Here is a 24,262-nt window from a genome sequence, read left to right as displayed (position 1 = left end):
AATCCAGATCGATTTTTTAGCACTGTTTATACTATGAAGACCAAACCCGCTCCAATCACCAAAAAACTTAAACCCACAATCATAATTTTTATCGAAGTACAGATTTTTGATGGAGTTAAAGGATTTGTGTGCTCTGTTATCGTAAGGTTTGTAGGCACAATAAAGTTTTCAGTGTTGGCAGTAACCTCTCAATTCTATGGAGTTGGTTAACTGTTCATTCGCACGCGTACCTGTTTATTTTTGAGTCCTTTTGTTGTTCTTGAGGCTGTCCTTCCGTTGTTCTTGAGGCTGTCCTTCTGTATCGTCCCCAAAATACTTCGCTGTTGCTTCATTTTGTCTTTACAGTCGCCATTTTAGCTGTAGTTCTCCGTACCTTTATCCCGCTTATTAGAGCCAAATTGAACTGCAGGTTCACAACTGTTTATACAGGTGAGTAGAGCGAACTAGTTCGAACCAGACCCACATCCCTAGCAGGTCCATTTCAGAGCGGTTTGACATAGTTCGGTTCGATACAGTACACGTTTACACTGACTTGGAAATCGCTCTTATTCGAGTTAGTTCGAACTAGATGGCTAGTGTAAACGGGCTGTTAGAGTATCTCAATTTTCAAGCAAAATCAATGTTCATGTTCCTCAGTGTATAAGTTACAGTAGTTACACCTATTAAGCGAGATTTTGTGTTGGAATTTTTCCTTTTTTTGGCCATTTTCTGTTTCACCTTATTAGCAGCTCAGTTAGGTTGTCTTTAAAACAAGTCTCCATTTATGTTTACAAACTAGTGTACAAAATATTTTTAAAATTAAACATGGGAATAGAGATCACTGAAAAAAAGTAAAGAAAGTCAAACAAGCCAGCATGTTAAACACACAGAGATGTCTATTTGGATTCAATAGATAGGGTAGAACTAATGTAGTTTTTCCATAAATCAGGGGCAGATAAATACTGAGAATGCTTCTGTATAAATGTTTATTTGGGTGCAAATAGAGATTTCTATGTGTTGAACGTGCTGGCTTGTTTGACCCTTGTATCTCTTCTTTTTCAGTAATAGTGTTTATTTAACATATTTTATAAACCTGAAATTTTCTCCATCCATTCAGCTATGTAAGTACTCACTACTAGCCACATTTCAAGTCAATAGCTTTTTCCAATCTTAAGTTATTAATTGTAAACGTTGGAAAATTGGATGTGCGTGCATGGAGTGGCCTCTAAGTAAGATAGTGCTATTGCGTTATATCTATCACTATTGTTCCATATTGGCTTGATTTGGGATCACATGTTGATTGTACTGTCAACCACCTTGTTGTGCATAACCTCACCAGGGATTTGTGACATCGGTGTATGCACTTAGTTGTGTGACCCGATCCTAGTAATAATAATAATTATACAACCAATCACTAAGAATAATAAAAATTCAGTTAGAATTATGTCATATCATACAGTACGATAGTACTGTATAGTATGGGGTTGGTAAGAAATCATATGGTTTCGTGGATTTTGCACCTTAAAAACATGCTTGCAATAAGTTTTACCCGAAAAAAACACCTGGAATACATTAGTACTGCTGTAATGATGCTGTACCTTGGTTAAACAAAGTGAAAAGTCGAATGTTTCGATGTGCAGTGAGTTTTAAAAATTTCAAAATTCATCCGGATTTTATCTTCCTGCCTGCCTGCTGTAAGACCCAGTTGTGCTAGGTGTATGGCTCCAGAAATTTCAGACAGCTAAGGTAATTATGGCAAATTCACGAATCTGTTGTTCCAATTATGTTCTGATCACTGCACCATGCTGTTTACTTTCATCATTCATTCACCTCTTTGTTCTTCTCGAAAGATAATTAATAATTGTGGCGCTTAATAGTTGCGGCGCTCAAACACGTGATTTTAACAAAGTGTGAGTACATGTGTGTAAGCATAGATTATTAATCCCACACACTAATAATTTATGGTGTAAGTAGTACCCAAGTAGTTGTCTCTAGCATTTATTAATGCTGGGTAGTCATTTTATATAGTCTTAATTACCAATTTAGTGGTTTTTTGTGAGGTAGCTAGCTAATAGTGTCCTTGAGGGACAGATCCACCTCAGGATCCAGACTTTTAAAAATGAGGTTCCACTCTTAATGGTGAACTATGCAGTGATACTTTACTGTAAAATCATCAGTATTTAACCCATTAGAAATGCATTTGAAGCCTTTAACAGTTGCTGTAATAGCTTTAAAAGACAAGGCAATGATTATTTTAGAGGCGCTTATTGCGTATGAAGTTAAAAGGTATATAGCAACTTCAAATGATATATATACTATGTGTAAAACAACAAAAAAGTATAATATAGATAGCTAGCTAGCTAGACAAAAAGTATAAACAAACTAGCTATTTAAAAAATTAAAAATGTTAAAAAGAAGTAGGGATTGGTATAACATACATGCTACAAAACGTAAGGAAATAAGCTCAAAATGTTATAGCTGAAATGAGAAATGATCCAGCAGTAAAAAGTAAGGTAACAAGATTAGACAACTGGTTGCTAAAATGTGACACGCTTAATTCCTACTTTTGGTTAATTTGATGGTCTCATTTCAAGATGCTAGCTAGCCAAAAGTAGATATTAAAGTGTGTCTCATTTTTGCAAGTAGTTGTCTGATCTTGTTTCCTTACTTTTTACTGCTGGATCATGTCTCATTTCAGCTGTAACATTTTTGAGTTTGTTTCCTTATTTTTTGTAGCATGTATATGTTACACAAATCCCTACTTCCTTTTATAAATTTTAGATTTTTAAATAGCTAGTATAAATCACTAGTATTTTAAAACTTTTTAATTTAAAAATGAAGTAGGGATCTATGCAATAAAAAGTAGTGAAACAAGAGATGAATGATGGTATTACCGCGTAACTAAATGAGAACGTCCCTACTTTGGCATCAAGAAAAATTATAGCTAATGTGCCAAAGTAGGGACTTTCTCATCAAGCTATGTTGTAATACCATCATTCATCTCTTGTTTCACTTTTTTTATTGCAAAAATCCCTACTTTATTTTTAAATTAACAATTTTTTAAATGCTGTTTTTTGTTGTAGAACAGCTATAGTTACAGTGTAACTTGTGAGCTAGCTATTAAGCTCCTGTACAATTTATTAAAGTATGTACTGTGCCAAAATTGGAAGCACATAGGCCCGTAGTAGCATGCATAGCTTACCTTTGATCATAGTAGCAGTGGTGCTCAGATCTATGACCTGTCTCAGTACAATGGTCCACATTCTATTCACCCAGGCCGGAAGTTGTTCGAACGAACAGGCTCTTTCAGCTGCCTGGAGCTTAGTCTCAACTAACAGGATAAAGTAATACAATTTCCACTCAAGTACTACCCAATCACTCGCTGATCTCGCCATCTGGCACTGAATGGCTGAGTCAGTGTGTTCAGAGAAACAAACTGTCAAGTATCAGTCCGTCTATTAAGTAACAAGTCTTCGTCGATTGCAGTCCAGGTGTTGGCAAAAGTCGAAGTGACAACTCAGCAGCCTTAATGTTTCACGTGCAACACTTTAAATTATAAGCACCCCGCTCTTTCAGCAGCATAAGCACTTTCTGAAATAGTTTTGTAGTGTCTACAGAAAAGTGTTGATGCGGAAATTTAATGTCTCAATATTGTTTTCATGCTTAAAGAAGACAACCAACCTGATTGAAGATAAAAGGAAAGACAAGGTGCACAAGGCGTACACTTGTTGGAACCCCAAAAGGCACTTCCCACTGGTGAGATTGTAGTTGTGGTGTAAAATGATGACCACGCACTGCTTTGTTTGGGCTCTAAGCTTGCGACTGTGGTCAGTGAGTGAGTGAGACGAAATTCAAGTTTTGAAGAATTTTTTTAAAATTCTATATCCACTCACTGGTAAGTGTTTTCTTGTTTTTAATGTTGTATTTCATGTTAGATGGGCTAATATTATTCCGTAAAGGTGATTTTCGTGGAGTAAGATGTCTCTAGGATGATTTTTAAAGGCGGCATTTTAGGTGGCGTATGTCATTTTTGGGGGAATCCCTACTTAAACAGTACTACCGTATTGTTTGATAATAATTAATAAACAAAGAATGCTTGAGAAAACTACATGGCCTAAGACTTCGCACTCACTGGGAATAGAATCCATGTTGTATGAAGAGACATTCGTATAATGGACGGGTGTTTTCATGGGTGTGATAGAAACGTATGACAATTCTATTTAACGCCAATCACAACAGTTAGCATGTGATGCCCATTACAAAGCAGGTAGATTCAAATACCTATTTAGATGAGCGAACTATTGTTCCTTTGTTTTTGAAAGTGTTGCCAGCTGACACACTAAGTTTCAAGTTGGCGTGCCAGCTGTCAGTGGATGTCCTCCGTGAAGCAGGTAGCTAATTAAGGCGGCCACGCCCAACACCAACATGAAGGAAGTTTGTCATGCCAACTGCACAATAACATGATTAATAGCAGTATCTTTGTTTGTAATGTTTACTTGTATTTTATAGTTTTCTGGCTTGCTGGCTCTGATTGGCTTGGTTGTCTGTACGAATGTATTGAAAGAGTGTGGTATGTTTTCTTGTATTGTTTACTGGTATTGTACATTCTGGCTTATTAGGCTCAGGCTGGCTTGGCTATCTTCCTTTATCTGGTTTACCTGGCTTGCATACTTCTACAGTATACACATTTTGTATCTCTTGCAAGTTGTATATTCATTATAGTGAGTACCCACCACTGTGCCATTGCCACACCAATGATGAACCTTATTTAGCTACCGGTGACCTCTAGTTAATGTTGATACTGTGCTGTATTTTGGCTACATAGCTGAGTAATATTCATCTTTGGTGATGTCAATAATGTACGGTTCTCTCCTGTGTGTTTTTTATGCCTATATTCTGTGTACACATCACTGTGCCATTGCCACACCAATGATGTACCGACACTTGGCTACTGGTGGCCTCAAGTTACAATTCCACTATTGTGTTATATCTGTCACTATTGTGACATGTTGAGCTCATAATTATTTTGATTGTGCCTTCACCACCTAGTCGCATGCATAGCCTCAGGCTCTTATTTTTTGCATTTTTTTGATTTGACATAGCAGTACATGGAATTATAGGGAAAAACAAAATTAATGTATAAAGTTAGTGCATCTTTATAAGAAAAAAGTATTTATAAGACATGAAAACCTTTCAACAGATATAAAATATTATAAATTATTGTGTGGTGATTGCACAATTCATTCAGCAAAAAAATGACCAGGAAGGGAGCCAGAAAACATATAATTAACTTTTGTGGCCTTACCTAAATTTTGTTAATGCACCTACCTTGTTGATGAAGCCAATGCCCATATTAGTACCAAAGCAATAATTCTAATGTGACATTCCATAAAGCAACCAGTGAAGGAGTAATTCACTACATGTAATGTGTGACATTTTTATAGATAGTAAAATTTATAATTTTACTTTACACAGTTGTCACAATAATTTAACTGTGTGTGATTATTCTATTAGACCATATTGATCTTTCATACAGTACAAATTCTGCATACTCAGTGACCTGTCTATTTTTTTCAGAAAAAATCTGCTCAAAAAATTGTGTAATTTTTTAGTAATATGCTACTTGTCTGTCTGTTTGATCCATATACTGAGTTGTTTTCATGGTCCCTTTTGTATTTCGCGCCATTACATTCTGGTTTCTGTAGTAACACCATGCCTTGCTACTGTTGTGGTCTAAAGGAAATAAACTCTGACCATTCTCATTCACCTCTCTGTCAAGGACACAACTCAGTCTGCTGTCACAGTATTTCCTTTGCTGCTTCTCAGCATGCATTGTCTTTGGAGGATGAAGTTAGAGACTTTGATGATGTAATGTAGTTTGTAGTTTACATAATGTAGCTATTCTGCCTTTCATTGACAAGAGTTGCCATTAGCTGCACTTACACCTTTGTACCCGAGGAGACCAAAGAATAGTCCTAATTAGAAGTCTTTGTTGTTATTGTGATGAGGAATTATGTACAAGTGTTTATTGAAATGCATTTGTTAATGGCAATATACACTACAACTCCAATTGTTCGATTCATTAAGCACCACGCTATACGCTAAAAGTCACATTGCATTACATTAATATTTCCAGTATACACTGTATGTGACCGGATCTATGAAAACCAACACAACTGTGCAAGCCTAAAATTTACAGTACCAAGCAATCAACAAAAATGGTGAAATACTTGCATATAAGGTGACAATGAAATGCCTGGCCATAAGCAAAGAACAGTTGTAAAGTCATGAGGGAAAAGGCCAATATTAAGTCAAAAGATGGTAATGCCTTAGGCCAACCACTAATGGTGCTTGAAAAGTGTGCTAATTACTGGAAACAAGCCCTCTACACCTCCCTACATGGTGAACTCAGCATGGCTGTTGCTACCTGTTTAAACTCCCTTGTTTTGCTGTTACAGGTGCATGCAAATTTCAAAGTATGGACTCGAGCAACTGGACTACAACTCATTGTTGCTGTTGTTGTGCCTTGACAGCTGCTTGTAAACAAGTAATGTAGTGTTGATTAGTACAAACAAGCCCACTATACCTCCCTCTAATTCAGTATGGCTGTTACTAGCCATTTAAACACTTGTGCTTTGCCAATGTTACAGGCATGTAATTATCTTGTTTCCAGAGGAGGCTGGATGCGTTCACATGAGCTGTACATTTTCATTGGAAAATGTTCATTGCAAGACAATTTTATTAAAACTATAGTGCATTTGAAAGCTTATGTATTTCTAAATCTAACAACGTGATAAACCCCAGTCGACCCTGCTGATTAAGCTGGTAAAAAAGCCAGAGTTTAAAGCACCAATAAAATAAATTATACAAAATCTGTTTTATTGAGGAGGGTAATACAGCAGTCTCAGTGTAACACAGTGAAGGGTCATTATTTCATTATAGAAAATGTACGTGACAAATCTGGTAAAGTTGTGTGCATCAAATCGCAATTTATTAATTTCACCCCAAATCTAGAGTGCTTTTAGAAAACAAAGTACATTGCCTTGAAGCTTACGTGAAGGACGATCCGAATATCTAACAAACCCCAGTGAACCCCATCGATTTTCATTTTAGTATTGCGACTATTGAGGGTCACATGAAATACCAAACAAAAGAATTCAATTAAGAGCAATATATTTAAGTAGCTCGTAAAGTACGTCCAACCTCTTCTGTCTTGTTTTGTATCGCCTCAGAGCGTGGTCTCTATTGAACATGAGCGTGGCTCTACGAGATTTAAAGACCACATTTTCAGCCAATCAAATTTCAGTATCAAACTTGTTGTAGTCTAAGAACCTTTAAGCAGTGCTTCATTTTGTAATTGAAGCATTTCCTTTATTGTGTTTGTGCTTAAACACTTTTGCAAGTGCTTGAGGATGTGCTTCAAGCACTTGACCTAAGTGCTTGCCCCATGTCTGCTGGCACTGCCTAGCTTCTGGTCTGTAGTCTGTCAGTTGCATTTAAGTGGTGTAGAGTAACTGTAGTGCAACTATACCTGAGCATGTAAGCCCCTGGAACCTTTGTGTAAAAGCCAAACCTTGGTTTGTGGCCTATGGTTGCTTTATGGAGGATATTGAGTTAAGCAGTCACCTTTCTATAAAGGCTAAATATTTCTGGTCCAAAGGTGACTGCTTTAGACAGGTTCCACTTATATATAACTCTTGTTAGATCCCAGTTAACTCACTGCTCTCAGCTGTGGAATCTGTACTTGACCAGGGATATTATCACCATAGAAAAGATTTGGTGATGAGCAACTAAATTCATCCTTAAAGACTATGACACTGACTATCGGACTCGTCTCCTCAAACTAGACCTATTGCCTTTAATGTATACACTGGATTTCCATGATATCATGTTTTTCATTAAAGCTCTAAAGCAGCCTTCCAATCATTTTAATATATATATGACCATGTATATTTTAGCACTGCAAACACCAGGTCGTCCTCTAATAATAAACTTAATCATGTTTATACTTCCAACAATTACGCTAGGAATTTCTATTTTAATAGAATATCAAGACTGGAATAAATTACTATCCATCGATCTGAGCCAGTCATTATTAGTCATTATACAGCCAATATCTACAAGTATCTACATCAACATTTTATACTCCATTTTTCTATTTTTTATTTAGGGGGAAGGGCAGACAGCAAAGCTGATTAAGTACAAATTATAAGTGCTGTACAATGAAGTCTGATAATGTAGTTAAAGTGTTCAGTTCAGTTAATTGCAGTGGCAGTGAATTCCATTCCTGGATGGTTCTTGGGAAGTATCTTGTCATGTGGTGTTTGTTGGTTGCACAACCAAATGAAACGGATAATAATGTCTAGTGTGTCTGGTGGCGAATTGAATGTATTCTGGTAAAGATAAGCAGATTTCTCCATGAATTATTTGATAGAACAAATAAAGCCTCTGTTGCTTCCTTCTCTTTGCTAGGGGTAACCAATAATGAGCTGTTCCAGCATGGCACTAACACTACTGTGATAGCTATAGTCAAATAGAGCCCATCTAGCTGCTGAACCTTTTCTAAATTGATATCTGAGTCTGATAGTGCAGATCCCAAACAACGCTTGCACACTCCATTATTGGTCAGACCAAGCAGATGCTTTGACTTTTCAGCTGACAATCCCTGTACATATCATTTTTGTTGCAGATGTACAGTAGCAATTGCTATAAGTTTATCTAGCAGTTTCTCAGTACTTTAGTTTTGTAATTAAGTAATTAAGTTTTGTATTTAAATAACATTTTTATGGCTGCCAACACAGGTTGCTGGTTGGCCATCAATACGTTTAGTGTATTGTAAAGTATTATTATAATAATAATTATAATGGAGTTTAACTAGGTTAATGTTGCAGTTGAGTATGCGTGAGTGTATTATGATAATGATTAATCTGAAGCTCCACCATAACTGGTGGGAAGATAGGGCAGGCGCACACATGAAAAGAGTTGGCAATAATTGGAGAATAACACTGTGCATGCGTTACAAGAAAAAGGCGCGTGGAGAAGTGTTAGAATGCATGGTGTGCCAGCCTACTTGTATCAACTGTATAGCAGACAAAATGCATTTACATAACCTGTTGGATGTTGACTGCTTTTAACATAAATAAATAATACCAGCTTGATTAAAAATGTGTATTAGTTGATTATCAGGATACTGTGAGATACCGGATACCAGGGTATGTTTATCGGATAGCTACCAGGAGTAAAACTGCAGCACTATATAGGTCTGGGGCATTGTCAATAATTTTGAAATAGTACATTTTATGGTGCTATCTGAGAATTTTCTCTAAACAGCTCATATATCTTATTATACAGAACAGTAGTACTGTATATTAGGGTTTGGGCTTTTCTGGCCAAAATATCACCCTAAAACCAACCTCACAATATCTTCATGGCACCTTGACAGTATTGGTTACAAGCCCTAAAGAGTGTCTTCAGTATGACTGAAATGTTTCAAAAAGTTGCTACAAAAAAATTTTAAAAGATTTATTTAGTGTAATTTCTCCTTCCTGAAAGATTAACTGACTAACTGTAGTAACTGATGAATTCAGACAAGCGTAACTCAATAATGGTTAAGGATATGGGCTTGATTTTTTCACTGCTTTAGCCCAACTAGTGCCTTTTGGAATACCACAGTATGTACCATGCATGCTTCATGGACTTACCTGTATTTTCCTTTGTGTCTCATTTGTCTTTGTTGGTGACAATTCGCACAGTGCAAAGTGACGATTCATGGTAGCGTAATGTGATGGCTTCACTACATTTGATGGAAATTGTCCAAATTTTTTGTTGTTTTGCATGACTAAATTTATTGTAGAGGTCCTTCTCCTAGTATTCTTCATTTCTAATGTTGTGTAATTGGCTGAAATTGAAGTGTAATGGCCACTTTGCTAGTTCAGTAATTGATATATAGTTGGAGCACGTGTAAACGAAAATAATAATAAGCCTGGTACCATTCCTTCTGTTCTATTGCAGTATGCGTGGGTTCACCAGTCTTAAGAAAAGAAACAAATATTGTCAAGTATAAGGAAAAATAAGAATTTTAGTTCGATTAGGGATCATAGAAAGAAAGTAGTGAGACAAGGGACATCACTTATACACAATACTTTTACTGGTTGTACCTTGTGACCCCCTTGCTTCTAACTATTGACGTACCCTTTGAAGTTTTCCCCAAGATGGGTTGCTAGTACATATATTTAGTGATATTATTCCATTTTTTAGATATAATATCTGTAAAGGAATTTGCTGAAACTGGTGATGTTGGTACTGCCTTTCTCAAACTACAAACAAAGCTCACGTATTTGTTAAAGAAAGCTAAATTTTTTGTAATAAGGAGAGCCTGTATAGCACAGCAGAAAACACCTAGTGGTGTACAGCTACCTGAACAACTTAAAGAGAAAATACTCAGTGCTCAAAACATTGATGACCTGTTAGATGCTCTGGTCGAGTCACCATATTGGAATTGGATTGACCTTAGACTGTTACAGGCAATAGTGGTAGCATCTGATTTGCCTAGCACACTTCAACTTTTGGAAAATTACAAAATGGCCATTTTTACAAGAAAACTAATTGATGTTTTGCCAAATTTCCCCAGCAAAGCAGTTAAAGAAGAATACTTTTGTAAGCTAGTATCAAAACTTGATAAGGAGCCTGATACTGTGACAGTCGCAGATCTTTTAGCATTCCAATCACAAATGGAGAGAGTAATTATGGACATTGTTGCAGGTGTATGTGTTCTTGGACATCTTGACCGAGGATGCATTGAGGTTCACTGGTATATTCCTACCCATTATGTGAAAAGTGCACATCAGTCAGCATTTGCTAGATGCTACCTGTTTATCAAAATGCACTTGTTATGGATGCAGGTAGGATATTACCCAAAAATCCATAATCCACTAGCATCACCTAAAATTGTTATCCCAGCTTTGCAAACTCTGAATAGTGCTGCTGGTGAGTGACACATTGTTTATATTAACTAAGTATTGTGTGGTCATATTACAGAAATGACAAATCTCATCAATTATCGTCATGATGGCATTCATGTCAACATCATTCCTGTTGTGAAGAAGTTGTACATACAGCTACTCCACGAAGAAATGGCTGTCACAGTGCCCATAAATGCTAACCACAATGGCAGCCCTGTTGACTATCATAGTCAAGTAGTGGATGTAAAATGTTTGGAGTTATTCTATGAAGTAATAAAGACATGTGGCAGTTATAAAACCAATGGAGAGTTACTTTTAAATGGTAAGTATTGCATAACTATTGTATATGTATAGCTAGGCTAGGTACCTAACTCTTACTGAAAAACTAAGCAAATGACTTGTTTGTAGGGATGCGCCGATTTTGCCGGCAATTTTTTTGGAAAAATACGTTGGTAAAAGCAAAGAGCAAAATGCTGGAAAAATAGGTGGAAAATCGGAAAAATGGGCACCAAGGAATGGCAGCTTAGCACATTTTGTATGAAAAAAAATCGAGATACTCTAATAGAACAGTCACGCATAGTATTAGCATAATTAGGATAACATGAGCTCATAGGAAATGGTGACAAAAGATCGAGATACTCTAATAGAGCAGTCACTATGTTCAAAATATTCTAATAGAGCAGTCACACATGTTTGCAAGCTTGAGATACTGCAATTAATTTTTACTGATGCTCAGCAAAATAGAAAAAACCTGAGCAAAATTTTGAGCAAAATAGGTGAAAAATAAAAGAATTGCTGGAAAGAAAAATAGGTGGGAAAAAAAGCAAAATAGGCTCATCCCTACTTGTTTGCATCACAATATATTAACAACAACAATTTACACTACGTATCTGCACATCATTTTGTTACTCATAAAGATCGTTGTTGTCTGCCCAGTTGTCCTACACATGTTATAGGGTAAAATACTGATAACCGACAGCAACATTGAGAAAACACAGAAAGCGCAAAAATATGTAATTACGTATGTCAGATATTTTATGTAGTGAAATTATAATTGTGACTGTCTCTGGGAAAACCATCGTATTGTCCATTTAAAAGTATTGAGAAATTCCAGTTTTAAATATTCAGAGTGTGATAGTTTTCCAATGGTAGTAGCTATGCATGCCAAATTTTCACATGTTTTACAATAATTTATTACCTTCCAGACCATCCACTGAAGAAGTAGTCTACAGCTAACTTTTAGATGGTTTTTTAACCGACGGTGACTGTATCAGGCAAGCTCTAAAAGGGGTGGGAGGTAGGGGCCTGGAAAGTGGGCAAGATACTGTTTAAAATTTTGAAGAGGAATGTGTTGGGATGAATTAGGCCAACGTATGGGCCATTCAGGGCTCAAAACTGGCTAAAATGAAAGGAAATTTACAGCACACAATACCACAGAGCTGTACAGCTACACACAGCCATCTCCTGGTTAGCCAGGGCTCTATCAAGACCCCAGACCACTTATACGGCTTGCCACTTTGCTTGAAAAAAGCAGCTAACAAAAGCAAACCACTTTACCCTGGTCGACTGTGACAGTGAAATTTGATAGTGAATTCATAAAGCTTTGTGTTTGTGTGAAAAAATCGAACTTCCTGTCTTGGGTGATATGACTGGTTTCGAAGATCCGGTCACAATATACATCTTTCAAACTATTTATATTTGCATGATTTTATTCTATATTTGTATTTATGTACCACATGTCTTCTGTAGTTTGTGTACATATGGCTAATAACTGCATATTTTATTTCAGATAAGTGTTCTCCGGAGTTCTGTGCATTGGTGAAGAGCTACAGATCACTTGCTTTGTGGTAGTAAATACGTATAATAACAGTTCTTAGTGATAGCATTTTATTATGCAGATAAATACAAACATACAGTGTACATACATACGTATGCATGTATGTGTGTACATACATGCATGCATGCATACAATATTAGGTATAGTGTTACAAAGCATTTACCATTGTTAACATAATCGTATTGTAATTGGATATGCATTTCTATTTATGTAATTGTGTATTTAATTATGTAACAGATGTTATGTATACGGATGGCGTAAAATAATTACAATGGGATTTTAATGATTGGCATGTAAAGGCTGAATGAAAAATAGGGAGCATTTCGCTCAGCCTGGAATTGACTTTTCCCTACCCCTGCTCATTTATTTTTTCCCTCCCAAATACATCTCATTTCTTGCTAAAAGGAACTTGTTACTACTAAATGTTAGAAAATGATTATACATATTTATATTATGAAATCTAAAACAGTAACATTAACATCATGAAGTTGCTTTGATGTTTTGATCCTAGCAAAAAAAACCTGCATTAGAAAGTTACTGTTTTGAGTGTTGTGCCTTACTCCTCTATATTTCAGTGTGATATATTCCCCACCCACCTTCATTACGATGGACACTTGCATCTGACATACTTATAATACAGTACTGCAACAGTAAATAATTAGAGAGTGGTATACTACCGGGTGACTAGAAAACGACTCACATAATACCTATATAAAATGGTAACAAGACAAAGGTAAATAATCTTTGTCCGGTTTGTCTAACGTGTATTGTCATTTGAACCTACTATAAGGGATACTCTATCAAATTCCTCTCTGACATTCTCTCTCCTAGAAGGTCATGTTATTACTAAACTACAACACACTTTGAATGATTGGACTCGATCGCTTGAGAAACACTTCTCTATCAATGTATATATAGCTTATTTTAATTTTTCAAAAGCATTTAACAGCATCCTGTATACCTAACTTTTATTAAAATTAAGAGTCAATGTTTAGACTTGTTAGAGAACTTTCTTGCATGTAGACGTCTAATTAATGGTGCCTTGTCATCTTGGGCATAGGTTTCCAGTGGTGTCTCCCAGGGCTCCGTACTTTGCAATCAGGCATTATTTTCTCTATATTGCCATCATTATTCTCTAGTCAGTTGCTTATGTTTGCAGATGATATCAATCTCTATCGTACTATCCATTCTTCTGAAGACTGTTTTATGCTACAAAATAACAAACATTATTAAGATTAGTTGAAATATTGGCTATTATCTTTTAACATTCTAAAATGGTTTTACGTATTGGTAATGCTCCATACACTAGCAAAAGTGGCAATTATGCTTTACAACTGGAGCTATTGCATAACATCCAAGATCTTAGCATACGAATTGATTTAAAGCTGAATTTCCATATCCACACAGACACAGTAGTTAAAAGAGTTCTGGGTCTCATTTGTAAATCTTTGAGTGCAAAGATTCAAATGTTATGATGAAGTTAATAGAATCCTTGTCCACTAAATTGTTGAATATAATATCATGAGGACCTTCCCACAGATTTGACAATCAAAACTAGAAAGAATAAAGCAGCCAAAATTATTTCTATCAGCCATGCCATAAACATCTAAACCTACCATCTCTGTATACAACACCACCAATGAAGGTGTGATTTCTATCAACTTATCAAGGGTAGCTATAATTATGATATCAACAATCACTCATTTACTTCAACTGCAACAAGTGGTCACATAAAGAAATTATTCAAACCAATAGCATTATTCATACACAAGATCACATCTAATTGTGACCAAGCCTGTGCCCTGTGCACAACAGGTCATATCAGTGTTGAAACAGGATATTTGCATTCTGTGTCTTGAATTATACTGCCAATCAAATGTTAATAATAATGGCCAAAGCATGATGGTGTAATTAAAAATTAATGTTATCTGGTAGTGGTGCAAGTTTGAAATGGTAGGCAAATTTAATGTGCCTACGTGCCCTGTTTTTGCAGGCCAGTCAAGATGCTAGTTCCACAATTTATTTATTTTTAGGATGCAGTTTATCCTGCAAATCTTTACAAATTTATGTGTGTGCTTCAAAGTCCTTCATTTATTGATATCTACTTCTACAGTACTTAATGACAGTCATTGAGGATGTATTCATGTATGCATGCACTATTGAAATTGTTCTCAGATTAGCATTCAATCTTGGTTATGGAGAAGAAGATGCAAGAAACTGGTGCTTCAAAGATGGAACAATCAGCTCCAAGACATCTTCATTCTTTGTATAAACAAACACCTTGAAGGAAAGCTATCAAACTCACAGACAACTTATGGATGTGACTTTACATGGCCTACATGTACCGAACCATTATCAAAAATATGTCATCTACCAGAAATACAATGCACTAACCATTTGTGGAAATGGAAAAACACTGTTGCTATTAACAAACAGGAAAAGCCAACATGTCATTTAATAAAATGCACAGTAGAACAATGGTTTTATGTCCTACTCATGTATGAATGGGCAAGAGGAAAGTTTAGCAGCACAGGTTGCTGCAGGTATCATTGATACTAATAGTATAAAGGGATTCATTATTGCACATGGCTGGGGTAGAAATCCACCTGACCACGTCACACTAGTGAAAAGATTATCACATTGTTCCCATCATACATTTCTTAAATAGCTTACCATTTAACCCCATTTTGGTTATTTCACTACATAAGTATTTATCTCATTAAGTGCTTTATTTAGTATGTATTATTACTAGTATATCAGATTCTTATTGTATAGATCTGTTATACAATTTTTAGCTATAATTATATATATATATATATATACATGCATTTGTCTGTTTACTGCAATCATGATGAAGTATTGCATTTTAGACATTATTACATTGTGCTAACTGCATACGTAGGAAAGTCTCTTACCTACTGTTCTGATTGGTATGGTAGGCTATTTAATTTAAAGGTAATACTTGATTTATTGTTTGATGTACTATTATTTAATGTTATTACAGTAGATTCAGATAATGAAAATATTACTGTTTTGATATTTATTTGTATTAAACATTAATTTTGTTATTTAATATTGTAATCAGTCATCAGTTGGATATGATATAACAGCAAGTATCGAATTCTAGTAAATCACAAGGTTTAGTAATTCTACATGAGATTTTCTCTTAGGCTCCCTTGACATACATGATATAATAATAATAATAATAAAGGACTTTTTTTCTCCCAGAACCTCTGCCATCTAAAATGTAGCATCCCAATTGATCCTATTATGCACAGAATGCCACAGCTCTGTGCAGGAGTACTGCATATGACTGTTGAATCCAGTTGATGATATTGATAACCAACTGCGCATGTATGGCAAGGTGTGCATTAGGCAACTGACAGTGCACACTGTGCCATTTTAGCCAGCTAGAGAAGTATAAACAGTATGGCTACTGTTTCCCATCTAGCATGGCATTAGGCCAGCTCAGCTTGTGCCATATTGTTTAATCACTCTCGATTGACTGTAATTTCACCTCAGACTGAGCTTGGCTATAATTGCTTCTTTCACTGCTCGTGTTTGCACATACAGACCAATTAATTCCATAAACAAATACCAAGCAAATGGCACCGTGTAGCACAAAAGTATTAAATTTGTAGAATATAACACTAGAAAATGTAGACGAAGCTGTATAAGAAGGGGTGGGTCATTCAAAACAAGACAATAACTTGTCAAATGAAGTTGTGAAATCATATAGGTGCATGGCAGCCAAGAAAAGGCTGCAATCTCCTTAATTTCAATGAAAGCAGCTACTGTAGCATAAATTATCATTATAACTGTTCTCGCCTACCTTTCATTTCACACCTTTTACCACAGCTCTTTGATGACTTCATCTTTACAACTTGGCATTTGGTGTAGATATCACATGCAAGCTCCATTTAGTAAGACTCATGGCTGGGGTTTTTGGAAGAGAGAAATTATTTACTTTGGTATAGCTAGAATCACCGGCTCAATGGTAGCCTTTACCTTTATCTCAGAATATGAGATGGATTATTCTAGTCTGCTAATGGATTGCATGGTGTTGCACCATTGTATGCATACACTGTATAGGTGTTGTAATCAAGACACACGGTAGTGTGTCGTGCGGCCCAAGAAGCCGGCGCGTAACACCCGTGAGTATATTGACAGGCCTGAAGAAAGAAAACGCAATTTTCGCACCTCCGTAGCTCCGTGCTTCCTTTTACAAGACGATTTTTGCTGTAGACATGCCCTCCAACTGCAGCACTCCACATTCCAAATTTGAGCGAAATCGCTTCATGCGTTCCCGAGATATGCGACTTCAAAAATTGGCTCAGTTTCTTCGGGTTTTTTTTTCTTATTTTTCTTTTTCTTGTCGCACACTTACAAAAACTGCTATAAAACTCGAACGCCATATCCGATTGCCTTGACATTTGTCACACAGAAGGGGTATATAAAGGCGCAGCTCGGTACCAACTTTGGCTAGAATACGATAAACAGGCAAAGAGTTATGAGCGATTATTAACGAAAAATAACACCAATATGTTGTCACGACTATAGGGTAAACCGCGTATGGGAAGAAGCTGAAAATCGGTGGGTGAATAGGTTAACTATTGAACCTCAAACCTTTTGTGGTTTGAAAGAAATCGAGCTAAAAATCAGGAAGATACAATGAAAAAACCAACAGTGTGTAACAATTACGCAATCGAGATTAGCTAATAAAAAACGACTGCTTGCCACGCCTACCAGATAAAGCGCTTGGGGTAATGCTTTGAAAATCGTTGTACAGATGGAGTAATCATCTTAGAAAGGCTCATCAATGGTGTAGAAGAATCAGACTTAAAGCCACGGAGTTATAACACGAAATCCAACTTGGTGCAGCAAGTGGGAGATCGAGATACTCTAATAGAGCAGTCATCCTAATAGAGCAGTCATTCTGAAGAGAATTCAAGAGATCAGCTAGAAATAAGAAACCTGTATAAAGATCAGCTACACACAAGTCACCCTGTAGAGAGATCAGCTAGAAGAAATTACCTTGTAGGGAGTTCATGCAACTATGGAAAGGGATAGTTCAGCTAGAAAAAATCACCTTGTAGAGTTCAGCTACAAAGAAACCACCATGTAGAGAGTTCAGCTACAAACAAATCGCCCTGTGGAGAGATCAATAGAAGAAGTTACCTTGCAGAGAATTCAGCTACAAAGAAACCATCATGTAGAGAGTTCAGCTACAAACAAATCTCCCTGTAGAGAGATTAGCTAGAAGAAGTTGCCTTGTAGAGAGTTCAGCTACAAAGAAACCATCATGTAGAGAGTTCAGCTACAAACAAATCTCCCTGTAGAGAGATCAGCTAGCAGCTAGAAGGAGTTACCTTGTAGAGAGTTCAGCTTCAAACAAATCACCCTGTAGAAAGATCAGCTAGAAGAGGTCACCTTGTAGAGAGTTCAGTTACAAAGAAACCACCATGTAGAGAGCTCAGCTACAAACTAGTGACCTTGTATAGATATCAGCTAGAAGAAGTTACCTTGTAGAGAGTTCAGCTACAAAGAAACCATCTTTAAAGAGCTCAGCTGCAGACAAATCACCTGTACAGAATTCAGCTACAAATAAATCACCCTGTAGAAAGATGAGCTAAAAAAGGTTACCTTGTAGAGAGATCAGTTACAAAGAAACCACCATGTAGAGAATTCAACTACAAACTAGTGACCCTGTAAAGACATCAGCTAGAAGAAGTTACCTTGAGAGAGTTCAGCTACAAAGAAACCATTATTTAAAGAACTCAGCTGCAAACAAATCACCTATACAGAATTCAGCTACAAACAAATCACCATGTAGAGAGATCAGCTAGAAGAAGTTATCTTGTAGATAGTTCAGCTACAAGCAAATCACCTGTAGAGAGATCAGCTAGAAGAAGTTTACTTGTAGAGAGTTCAGCTACAAAGAAACCATCATTTAGAGAGTTCAGCTTCATACAAATCACCTGTAGAGAGTTCAGCTACAAACAAATCTCCCTGTAGAGAGATCAGCTAGAAGAAGTTACCTTGTAGAGAGTTCAGCTACAAACAAATCACCCTGTAGAAAGATCAGCTAGAAGAAGTCACCTTGTAGAAAGTTCAGTTAAAAAGAAACCACCATGTAGAGAGTTCAGCTACAAACTAGTCACCTTGTAGAGACATCAGCTAGAAAAGTTACCTTGTAGAGAGTTCAGCTACAAAGAAACCATTCTGTTTAGAGTTCAGCTGCAAACAAATCACCTGTACAGAATTCAGCTACAAACAAATCACCCTGTAGAGAGGTCAGCTAGAAGAAATTACCTTGTATATAGTTCAGCTACAAAGAAACCACCTAGTAGAGAGTTCAGCTGCAAAGAAATCACCCTGTAGAAAATTCAGCCACAAACAAATTGCCCTGTAGAAAGATCAGTTAGAAGAAGTTACCTTTTAGAGAGTTCAGTTACAAAGAAACCATTCTGTAAAGAGCTTAGCTGCAAACAAATCACCTGTACAGAATTCAACTACAAACAAATCACCCTGTAGAGAGATCAGCTAGAAGAATTACCTTGTAGATCGTTCAGCTACAAACAAATCACCCTGTAGAGAGATCAGCTAGAAGAAGTTACCTTGTAGAGAGTTCAGCTACAAAGAAACCACCATGTAGAGAGTTCAGCTGCAAAGAAATCACCCTGTATAAAATTCTGCCACAAACAAATTGCCCTGTAGAAAGATCAGTTAGAAGAAGTTACCTTGTAGAGAGTTCAGCTACAAAGAAACCATTTTGTAAAGAGCTCAGCTGCAAACAAATCACCTGTACAGAATTCAGCTACGAACAAATCACCCTGTAGAGAGATCAGCTAGAAGAAATTACTTTGTAGAGAGTTCAGCTACAAAGAAACCACCATGTAGAGAGTTCAGCTGCAAAGAAATCACCCTGTATAAAATTCTGCCACAAACAAATTGCCCTGTAGAAAGATCAGTTAGAAGAAGTTACCTTTTAGAGAGTTCAGCTACAAAGAAACCACCCTGTAGCGAGATCTGCTAGAAGAAGTTACCTTGTAGATCATTCAGCTACAAACAAATCACCCTGTAGAGAGATCAGCTAGAAGAAGATACCTTGTAGAGAGTTCAGCTACAAAGAAACCACCCTGTAGAGAGATCAGCTAGAAGAAGTTACCTTGTAGATAGTTCAGCTACAAACAATTCACCCTGTAGAGAGATCAGCTAGAAGAAGTTACCTTGTAGAGAGTGAAGCTACAAACAAATCACCCTATTGAAAGATCAGTTAGAAGAAGTTACCTTTTAGAGAGTTCAGCTACAAAGAAACCATTCTGTAAATAGCTCAGCTGCAAACAAATCACCTGTACAGAATTCAGCTACAAACAAATCACCCTGTAGAGAGATCAGCTAGAAGAAGTTAACTTGTAGAGAGTTCAGATACAAAGAAACCATCATTTAGAAAGTTCAGCTTCAAACAAATCACCTGTAGAGAGTTCAGCTACAAACAAATCTCCCTGTAGAGAGATCAGCTAGAAGAAGTTACCTTGTAGAGAGTGAAGCTACAAACAAATCACCCTATTGAAAGATCAGTTAGAAGAAGTTACCTTTTAGAGAGTTCAGCTACAAAGAAACCATTCTGTAAAGAGCTCAGCTGCAAACAAATCACCTGTACAGAATTCAGCAACAAACAAATCACCCTGTAGAGAGATCAGCTAGAAGAAGTTAACTTGTAGAGAGTTCAGATACAAAGAAACCATCATTTAGAAAGTTCAGCTTCAAGGAAATCACCTGTAGAGAGTTCAGCTACAAACAAATCTCCCTGTAGAGAGATCAGTTAGAAGAAGTTACCTTGTAGAGAGTGAAGCTACAAACAAATCACCCTATTGAAAGATCAGCTAGAAGAAGTCACCTTGTAGAAAGTTCAGTTACAAAGAAATCACCATGTAGAGAGTTCAGCTACAAACTAGCCACCTTGTAGAGACATCAGCTAGAAAAGTTACCTTGTAGAGAGTTCTGCTACAAAGAAACAATTCTGTAAAGAGCTCAGCTGCAAACAAATTACCCGTACAAAATTCAGCTACAAACAAATCACCCTGTAGAGAGATCAGCTAGAAGAAATTACCTTGTAGATAGTTCAGCTACCAACAAATCACCCTGTAGAAAGATCAGTTAGAAGAAGTTACTTTGTAGAGAGTTCAGCTACAAAGAAACCATTTTGTAAAGAGCTCAGCTGCAAACAAATCACCTGTACAGAATTCAGCTACGAACAAATCACCCTGTAGAGAGATCAGCTAGAAGAAGTTACCTTGTAGAGAGTGAAGCTACAAACAAATCACCCTATTGAAAGATCAGTTAGAAGAAGTTACCTTTTAGAGAGTTCAGCTACAAAGAAACCATCATGTAGAGAGTTCAGCTGCAAAGAAATCACCACTGCCCAAATTTCAAGGCAATAGCTCTTTCCTATCTGAAGTTATCAATTGTCAAAGTTGGAAAATTGGATGTGTGGAAGGCCCCTTTTCGCAAATCCGGTCACATATGTATTATATATATAATTTGTACATTTACTGATAAAATATTTAAAGTACATCTACTTCATCTTTTCTTCTTCCTGTAGTAAAGAAAAAACACATAGGTTAAAAAAGTCCCAAAGCTGGCCATAGGCCGGCTTTGGGGTATACAAATACAAAAAGAAATGAAATCTAATCCAAAACAGCCAAGCTGTAAAAAAAGTGTGCGGCCCTCAGAAAGGCTATGGTGAAACAAGATGTGAAATCCAAGGTGACGGCCAAGAAATGGCTGTGATGGTAGGTTAATGGTAAAAATTTTAATAACGACAATTCAGGTGAATTTTTGTGCCGCTTCACAAAAATTCACCTGAACTGTCGTTATTAAAATTTTTACCATTAACCTACTATCACAGCCATTTCTTGGCCGCCACCTTGGATTTCACATCTTTTTTCACCATAGCCTTTCTGAGGGCTGTACACTTTTTTTACAGCTTGGCTGTTTTGGATTAGATAAGTTATAACTGTTAGGAACTAGTGCAACCTGCGTGTCAGATATCAGCTATACGTACACTAACCATGAAAATGCTATAATCTTCTGGTGAAAAGCTTTGTACATTAAAAACTTAATATGCACAACAATATCAAGCTACTACGTATAGGTAAGTGAGTCTATCTCTTGTTAAGAGCAATGCTTTTAAGACACACTTTTATGATGCATTCCGCTCTATTAGGTTGTTCTATACACCCATTAATGTTTTGAGATTTACAATTTCAGTCCCACTTCTAAAAATAATTTCTGCAGGATCCCATTTCAAGGGAGGTTACTCTACTCCCATAGCTGTCTAAATTAAATGTCTGACACACAAGTGAGCTAATGACAGAGCACACTGGATCTGAATATTAGCTGGAAGGCTTGAGATAAAATTTCACAAGGGGGTGCTAACATGACAAAATTTATAATAGTGGTTGAGAAAAATGGTATTATATACTGTAAACTGTAGGTATAGATATACAACTGTAAAAGTATGCAAAGCACAATCAGCATGCAAACCATTTTCTACTGTATCTAAAGGAGAATTTTTATTTAATCCTCTGGCACTGAATTTGGTGACTATTTTAACTGAACTTTATTTAATAAACATATCAGTACAGTATCCTAGAAAGTGATCACCATAAGTGTATAGCATACTAGTCACTGAGTAAAAAAATTGTTACACAATTGGGCACAACATGAATGCTGCAGTGTATGTGGATCAAGCATTTCAAGGGGTCTGATGCAGCAACTGATCATGAAATATATTGCAGTATTTATGATTTTATTGCATTACTAGAAATGGCTGCTAACAATGCAACCACAGCTGGCAATATCAACCTATATTGTAAATGTTTAATTTACAAAGACTTTCTGATTTATTTTCATCAGGAGTGACCATGTAATTCCCCTTTGGAGTCACGTTTGGTCCATTATTATATTCTAATACTGTGGTTATTTTAAGAGTATATCTCCTTTGGAAGTTTGGATTTAGTTGCTTATGTTGACCCTGAACCTTCTGTACATCCCCTAAAATACATTGTTAAATAAGGTAGATAGGAGATAAAAGCAGTAGTCATAATTAAAATGTTGTTTAAAAGAGGATCAAGTACAGAATCCCTGGATGTTGTAGCCCTGTTAGCTTTGAAGATGCTTAAAATTTTTCAGTAGAATTGTCAAGAGAACTGAAACTCATCAATAAGGTATATAGTTAGCTACATCACAGCAGATGTATTAAGCATCAATAACTAAAACTGCAGTGACATAAATGGCTTCTATTCCAAGTAAAGGACTTACAGATACTTTCAGTTGATATTATTATATGACTTCAAAACAAGTATACAATTGCTGATGCTGTTGGTATTGAAGTGATTCTTTTATATCAAGGGTGATAATTAAACATCTTACTGAGATTGTAAAGTAGTTATTGCCCAGACAATAACTGTACTATTAATTTTAGTCTTTTTGATGCATGGCCTCACTGGGATGAACATAATGGAGTTTGACTAGCTATGTAGTTATTAGAGTTTAAGTGAAGGGAGGGAATGGTAACAGACCAGAAGTAGGAATAGGTTGGCAATGACAGAATTGGAGTGGGGAGAGAGAAATACATGAGTCAAATTCATTTGTAAGTAAGGGAAAGTGGAGTGAAAGTAGTACTTGTCATATACTGGATTTTACATTAGTTTACGACAGGTTTTACTGAATTCTCGAACAATACGTAGCTAATTAAGCAGTCTTTCTGCTTGTCTGCGTGCTTTTGGATTACAGTTTCTTGCCAGAAATATTTTGAGAGGTGGAAATACTGGCAGAGGCAGCAGCATCCAACCATTCCTTCCTTATGACAGATTTTGATGTCTTTATGTCGTGAACAAAGCTTTACAAGTTCAGAAATTTGAGTGATATAGCACTGTCATTTGCAATTGTATCGTAGTAGCTAACCAGCAATTTTAAGGCATTCAAATTCAGCCGATATTCAGTTTTACTCCGTTTCTTTGTTTGGACAGTGATGAGTGGAACCATGCATTAATTCCATGCAAGTGATAGATGGAGTCTGGGAAATATATCACAATGTCTGGACAGCAAGTGTAAGAAATCAAATTAATGTTGCAAGTTGTTAATTGCAGCACCTGCCATGCTGAAGCAGCCATTTTTTATCGAGTAACACTTGTAAATTGTCTGCAGGAATCATTAACATTAAGTTAGTTAGCTAGTCATAAAAATAGCTGCTAAATAAAGTTTTCATTTTCTTGAAAGCATTTTTGGGCTTGAATAGTTATATGTACTAACCAATACTGCCAATTCACCATGAAGGAACCATGGTTTCTGGTCTCAGCTGGTGGGAAGGTACAAACCTTTGTTCTCGTACTATACAGTAGCTACTAGTCTCGCATGGCCAGACCGCTTTTTTCCGTGGATTGGGTGGGGAAAAAAGGGTCTGGTGCAACTTCAATAG

At 36.5% G+C, this 24,262-nt stretch overlaps 1 protein-coding gene across 2 annotated transcripts in view; it reads left to right on the top strand.

Annotated features, from left to right (window-relative positions):
• Positions 1 to 13,003, top strand: part of LOC136254763 (uncharacterized) — a 106,315-nt gene extending 93,312 nt beyond the window's left edge. For both annotated transcript variants that reach the window (XM_066047501.1, XM_066047500.1), the window contains 3 exons: positions 10,237 to 10,965; positions 11,017 to 11,262; positions 12,730 to 13,003. In XM_066047501.1, coding sequence (XP_065903573.1) covers positions 10,237 to 10,965; positions 11,017 to 11,262; positions 12,730 to 12,791 — 1,037 coding nt within the window. In that variant the 3' untranslated portion in view covers positions 12,792 to 13,003. The remainder of the gene's footprint in view (positions 1 to 10,236; positions 10,966 to 11,016; positions 11,263 to 12,729) is intronic.
• The last annotated feature ends 11,259 nt before the right edge of the window (positions 13,004 to 24,262 follow it).

This window comes from Dysidea avara, chromosome 4 (assembly GCF_963678975.1).
Source record: "Dysidea avara chromosome 4, odDysAvar1.4, whole genome shotgun sequence".
NCBI classification, from domain to species: domain Eukaryota; kingdom Metazoa; phylum Porifera; class Demospongiae; order Dictyoceratida; family Dysideidae; genus Dysidea; species Dysidea avara.
The sequence above is the reverse complement of the archived record's forward strand: the minus strand, read 5'-3'. Positions and strand labels throughout refer to the sequence as shown.